Source organism: Fukomys damarensis, unplaced genomic scaffold (genome assembly GCF_012274545.1).
Source record: "Fukomys damarensis isolate Sample0158 unplaced genomic scaffold, DMR_v1.0_HiC HiC_scaffold_18, whole genome shotgun sequence".
NCBI lineage: Eukaryota > Metazoa > Chordata > Mammalia > Rodentia > Bathyergidae > Fukomys > Fukomys damarensis.
Window position 1 is genome coordinate 3,049,704 of NW_022900930.1, and position 6,000 is coordinate 3,055,703.

The window sequence follows — 6,000 nt, forward strand, 5'->3', positions numbered from 1 at the left end:
TTAATCTATAAGTTTACTAAATCTATAAGTTAGTTCTGATTTAGAAAAATCCTCCACGGGTGCTATGTAGAAACCTAAAGAAAGGGATCCCTACCATCTCTTTGTGTATACAATCCCATTTTAAGAAATGTTATAAGAAAAAATAAATTAGGATGAGAATCTTAAACCTGGGCCACTTTAGTTTGTTTGTTTGCAACAAGTTCTCACTGTGTAGTCCAGGCTGAGCTTAAACTCACTATGTAGACCACACTGGCCTCAGTCAAGCTGGCGATCCTCCTCTCTCAGCTACCGAGTGCTGGGATTACAGGCGTGCACCACCATGCCCGGCTACGACACTCTAATATTTTGGTGAACATTTTTTTGTTTTTGTATTAGTACATTTTGTAGTGTATAACGTTTACATTGATCTTAAATATTTTAAACACTAATGTGAACATTTTTAAAGAAACTCAGAAATTTAGCAAGATAGAAACCCCAAATTATGTCTCCCTTGATGACAACTGCCCCTCAGCACGGAGACTACATCAAAGAATCTCCACTCTAAGAGTCAAGGGTATTTCAGGACTCTGTATTTGTTATTTTTCTATATTTGGTTTCAGATATCATAGGAAAAAATCATTTTGAAAGAGCCAATATCCCATGTGGTATATTTCCTTTACCAGAGTAATTAAAAAATACTTACAAAATCAAAGTTCTTGGCTATCTATATAGATTTTTCTATGAGACTATGGCTTGCTGTATAAGATATGTCTTTTAATATATGCATATTAAAACCTCAATACATATATTTGTGCCAGAAATCAACAGTTTGATGAAACACAATAACCCGTATCAGATATGTGGTATACTACCTCTATTGTCTATTACCTACAAGTTGTATGTGGATTTTATCTTGCAAAGCAAATGCCTACTTCACAATTATATCAAATCCTACCTAAGGACCATTCTAGTTGACATGACAGACCATGGATGACCCAATCCAAAATGGGTTAACTTAGATTGAAATACACTGTAATTGGGGGAAATTTTTCAACAGTCTCCTTTGGTCCTTAAACTCCCCAAGAGGCTTGCAAGGTGAGGTTGTCTTCCACAAAGAAGTACAAACACTGATTTATCATGTTCTAGATGCCAGTAACCCACAGAATCACTAGAGTTGCTGAGGAGGTAGTTTGAAATCAGTGGTTTAGATATTACGCTTGCCTTAAAAAAGAAATTAGTGCTATTTGAGGTGAAGGCTGTTGTACCTACACCCTGCATCTCTCAGAGGGCTATGAAACCTTGAGATACCATTGCTAAGTAAGATACATAACACGTAGCACACCTGACTGATAACCTGCTATCTAGCCAGCAGTAGGCTGGTTTTACTTGGAGAAACGTTACATCATAGATCTGGTATATTTTCCATTCTTCCCTACCTTAATGATCATTTGTTTATATCTTAGTTATGTTTCAAATACTAACCCATAGCCATTTTCTTGTCAGATAGTACAAATAAACATTATGATGACAAAGCAGAACAAACTTGTAGTAATGACCAAAATCTCCATCTCACCTCCTCCTTAAATTCCTGGGAGTCTCAGCAATCTACACAATACCTAGATGCCTCTCCTATGAGCTGGGTTTAAAAACAAAAAGACTTGAAAGGAAGACTGAGAAAGGTGTGTGGAATTGTACACTTCCACAAAGCAAGCGGTCCACACATTTAAAGGAAGCTATCGAGATGGCCTGGGGGCCAGGCGTGGTGGTGCACACCTGTAATCCCAGCACTGGGGAGGCTGCGGCAGGAGGATCGGATCGCTGTGAGTTCAAGACCAGCCTAGGCTACACAGCGAGTTCCAGGTCAGTCTCAACTAATAGAGAGACCCTGTCTCAAAAAAAAAAAAAATAGATGGACTCGGTGAGTAAAGCCCTTAGCCATAAACAAGCCCCTGGAGACCCATATACTCAGTAACCAGCCCTACTTTACTTTTTTAAAAATGTTTCTTCTAAGTCTAAACTAAATCTCTGTTTAATATGGTAAAAACCTGGGTTTTTATTCGAGATTTCTGAATTTTGCAAATGAGAATTCCATGTAAACTCAGAAATTTTTTATTTTTCAGAATCAAAAACGTACAACTTCCTTTAACTCTCATATACACCTGGCAAGACCTTAGTCAGTAATCAGTTACGTTTCTATTTTTTTCTTAAGGGATTGGGAAGAAGTAAAAAGAATGAATATGTGTTAATATCTACTTGTACCAACTCCCCATGATGCATACAGCCATTATGCATTTTTAGAGTAGAATTAAATAGTAGCCTGGAGGAAGCACATTTTAGGAAGTAAGAAGAAAATGGTAGTCATTACCGCCTCCGATGAGGGACTGACACTGTCTGTCAAAAGTCCGACAAATCCCGCCGAAGCAGAAGGCTCCCCCCGCGTCACAGTGGCTGCCGTCGCGGGCGTAGGTGTCGGGCACACAGTCGCCCTGCTTCCCAGTGCAGAACTCGTCGAAGTCGCACTCTTTATCAATTGAGGGCCTGCACAGCGTGTTGGCCTTTTTCAGCTGTGAGGGAAGAGGAACATGGGAAAAGATTGCTTATCAGTATTTTTCTTTTCATTTCAGCTCATCTGTTCTCTTTTCTCAGTTGCTAAGAACGATAAGAAAACGAAGTCTTCAGGTCACCGACTGAAGCACCGCATAGAAATTTCGGCGACTGAGGTTCTGGTGCACGAAATAAAGGACGAGTATTTGTGAGAGTGCTTAGGAACTCAAAGACAAGCACACTGTCAGAAAGAAAATAATACTGCAGTATTGATATAAAAATTACCTGTGCCCCCTTATGACTGCGCTAGCATGCGGAACTGCTGCTGTCTGCATTTATCAACCTTAAAGCGGGAAGGTACCCCTGTTCCATTTACCAGACAAATACATCATTAGTACTCGGGAAAGATGTAGAGTGTACCAGAAAATACGTTAAGGACACACAAGATAGTGTTTATTTTGCATACCATACGGTGAACCATTTAAAAACAATCACCACAGTTAGGTATCTGCTCTATGCAGTGCTGTCATGGTAGCTAATAGCTTCTAGGCTCCTTTTCTGTACACTTGCTCTTGCCAAGAAATGTAAATCATCTCTACAACTCCTTATGGCTACCACCATTCATTATCCTGTACGGTGTTAAACGCTGTCTAGTTTCTAAAGATCCTAGAGACCCAGAATATATAATAACATTCAGCTTCCCAAAATGGGTTTCTTCGTACTTTTTCTCAAATTGTTGATAAATACGTACTCCGGTAGCAAATGTTAGACAAACTTTCCAAGTGATTGATGAGAAAACAAAACACAATAATTGACCTGTGTCACCCAAGCTTATGGCACTAACACTGAACTCAAAACAAGTGACTGAAATGGTTTTTTATGAAAATAAGTAAAATCGTAAAATAGTATTGTTTGGAATTTGTTACCTTTTAAAAATTTGCACAAAGTCAATCTTTCATTCTAACTTTATAAAAACACTTACAAATGTTCAATTCCTCAAATGCTCTTGGAACCAAGCTTTACTACCTGAGTAGCTCTTCCATTAATGATCAGAGAATTTCTATGTGTATCTGTTTTTGAAATGTGTTATGTCCATGTACCAGTCCCATATGGTGACTGTAATCATTACATGCTGCAAGCATTTAAAATAAAGTTCATAACAGGAATAATCATTTTAGTTATTTTCAGAAAAAGTAACATTAGAAGATATGGAAAAGTTATTTCAAAATTATTAAGGGATCTGTTTCTACAAAGAAGTAAAAGTTCTAAGCACATTCATTTAACAAGAGACCTTCAAAATAAATGAAGCAAGGAACTGATAAAGCTGCAAGAAAAAAAGACAAATTCACAACTGTAGTTAGAATTTTTAGTATTTCTTTCCAGAAGCTGATAAAACAATAAGAAATATAGCAAGAAGACATTAGATGTACTTGCAGTAGATATTAAATAATACTATAGAGCAAGTATACCTGAAATTCAAATAACATCTACTGAATTTTCATTCTTTTCTATTGTAGACCTAACATAAAACATGTCCCATCAAATTTAAAAAGATTAAAATCACAGTAGTGCAATCAAATTTGGAAAAATATTGGAAAGACCACTTAGACACTATATATTTTATATTGAAAATTATACACAATATCATGCAGCTGTTTTTGTTTTAGAATGGATTAAAAATGAATGTACAGTGGTGCCACACATGTCTGGCAAGTGCAAGTCTTGAGCTCAATTCTCAGTACCAGGAGAGAGAGAGAGAGAGAGAGGGAGGGAGAAACGTACTTCTAAATAACATGTTGAATAAACATAAATCAAAAGGGAAATTAGAACATATTTTGAGGTGTATAAGAGCAAAATCATAGAAGAGCAAAATCTGTAGCTTGAAAAAAGATAAACGAGTTGTTTGAAAATGGATGCACTTTAAGACCTAACTATGATTTCATTTAACATTTCTAATGGAGAATTATACTTTAGTAATAAATGTTAACTATGTTCTTCTATGTTTATATTAGGAGCACTGATCAGAAAAATACGACTAAAAAATTCTAGAGAGTCACGTAAAATAGGTTCAGTACACTGTTTCCCTGTCAATCACGCAGGTGGAGCAAAATGGACAACTTTACTTATTTTATGCATATCCCATTCTTAAGCCCTTTCGATTGCTTCACTTCTCGCCTGAAGTCTCTACCTCAGTTCCTTCTCCTACCATTTACAATTTTAGTTCAGATGTCACCCACCACAGAGATCATCCTGAAAGTACCCTCCCACTCACTGTTACACTACTTAATTTAAATTATCACTATTTGAAATTATCTTGTATAATGTTTTTCTTACATATTGATCCTCTTTAATACCTCCCGCTACACAGTGAGGTAAGCTCTTTCCTATGTTAGTGAATTAATAACTTTAAGCTATATACTAACTAAAAATACACACCCAATTCCACACTTCCATTTCATCTGAAATTCACTAAATTTTGATCTGTACACATTTTTTCTTTCAGTTAATCCATATATTATTGCTGTACATTAATATCAAGAATGTGAATACTTTTTAGCTGCTGTCTTAACCAGAATAACTTTATTTTATGTTAATTTTTTAAAAGCTTAAAAATCTATATTTTCACTATCTGTTTTTCTTTTCTTTTCCTCTTCTCTAAACCATACATCTGGCTCTCTTCTATTTAATTTTTATGTCAATAACTAGTTTCAGCTACAGAAATTCTGATATTCACTAAGTTGAACAGATCTTGTATTTAAATTGAAATTTTATTTGTAAGCAGTCTCACTCACCTTCAGTTTCATTTTGTTCCATTTTCTCCTTAAAATAATTCAAAGAAGAAAATATTTCAATTTTTTAGAGAAAGGCGTTTTTCTGAAATTCCCCTGAATTTTATAGAAACTTAATTTTAAAGGTGTATTCTTCCTCCACTCTATGCATGTTTGCTGTTTACCTTGCTCAGGCTTTTTTTTTTTTTTTCAGGATCCAGTAAATTATACTGAGTACAGAAAATTAGTTAAAACTTCTTTAAGATGGTGTTAATAAAGAGAAAATGAATGGCTGAAACAAATAACTGAATGAATTGAAAAGGAGAAAAGGACTTTACCAGAAGATATTAAGGTGAATTCAACCAACAAAAAAGCGAACCTGACTGGCTTTCCCTGTACAAGTTATACTAATAGGAAATTAGTGCAAAAAAATTGTTGTAGGCATATTTTCATCACAGAGAAATTTCAGAGAGTACCCAGAAAGATTTGAATTGCCCATATATACTAGAATGAATTGAAAAGGAGAAAAGGACTTTACCAGAAGATATTAAGGTGAATTCAACCAACAAAAAAGCGAACCTGACTGGCTTTCCCTGTACAAGTTATACTAATAGGAAATTAGTGCAAAAAAATTGTTGTAGGCATATTTTCATCACAGAGAAATTTCAGAGAGTACCCAGAAAGATTTGAATTGCCCATATATACTATA

The 6,000-nt window shown here is 35.5% G+C and overlaps 2 protein-coding genes across 13 annotated transcripts in view; one reads left to right on the forward strand and one right to left on the reverse strand.

Moving 5' to 3' along the window:
• LOC104857328 (disintegrin and metalloproteinase domain-containing protein 5) overlaps positions 1-6,000 on the reverse strand; it is an 85,629-nt gene that overhangs the window by 35,633 nt on the left and 43,996 nt on the right. For all 11 annotated transcript variants that reach the window (XM_010617156.3, XM_010617155.3, XM_010617154.3 and 8 more), the window contains one exon: positions 2,345-2,543. In XM_010617156.3, coding sequence (XP_010615458.1) covers positions 2,345-2,543 — 199 coding nt within the window. The remainder of the gene's footprint in view (positions 1-2,344; positions 2,544-6,000) is intronic.
• Positions 2,556-6,000, forward strand: part of LOC104857327 (disintegrin and metalloproteinase domain-containing protein 9-like) — a 59,855-nt gene continuing 56,410 nt past the window's right edge. The window contains exons 1-2 of one of the 2 annotated variants that reach the window (XR_778828.3): positions 2,556-2,880; positions 5,506-5,643. The gene's annotated coding sequence lies outside the window, so the exon portion shown is untranslated. Of the gene's footprint in view, positions 2,881-5,505; positions 5,644-5,805; positions 5,844-6,000 lie in introns of those variants that run through there. The other variant, XR_004517839.1, reaches the window with a different exon arrangement.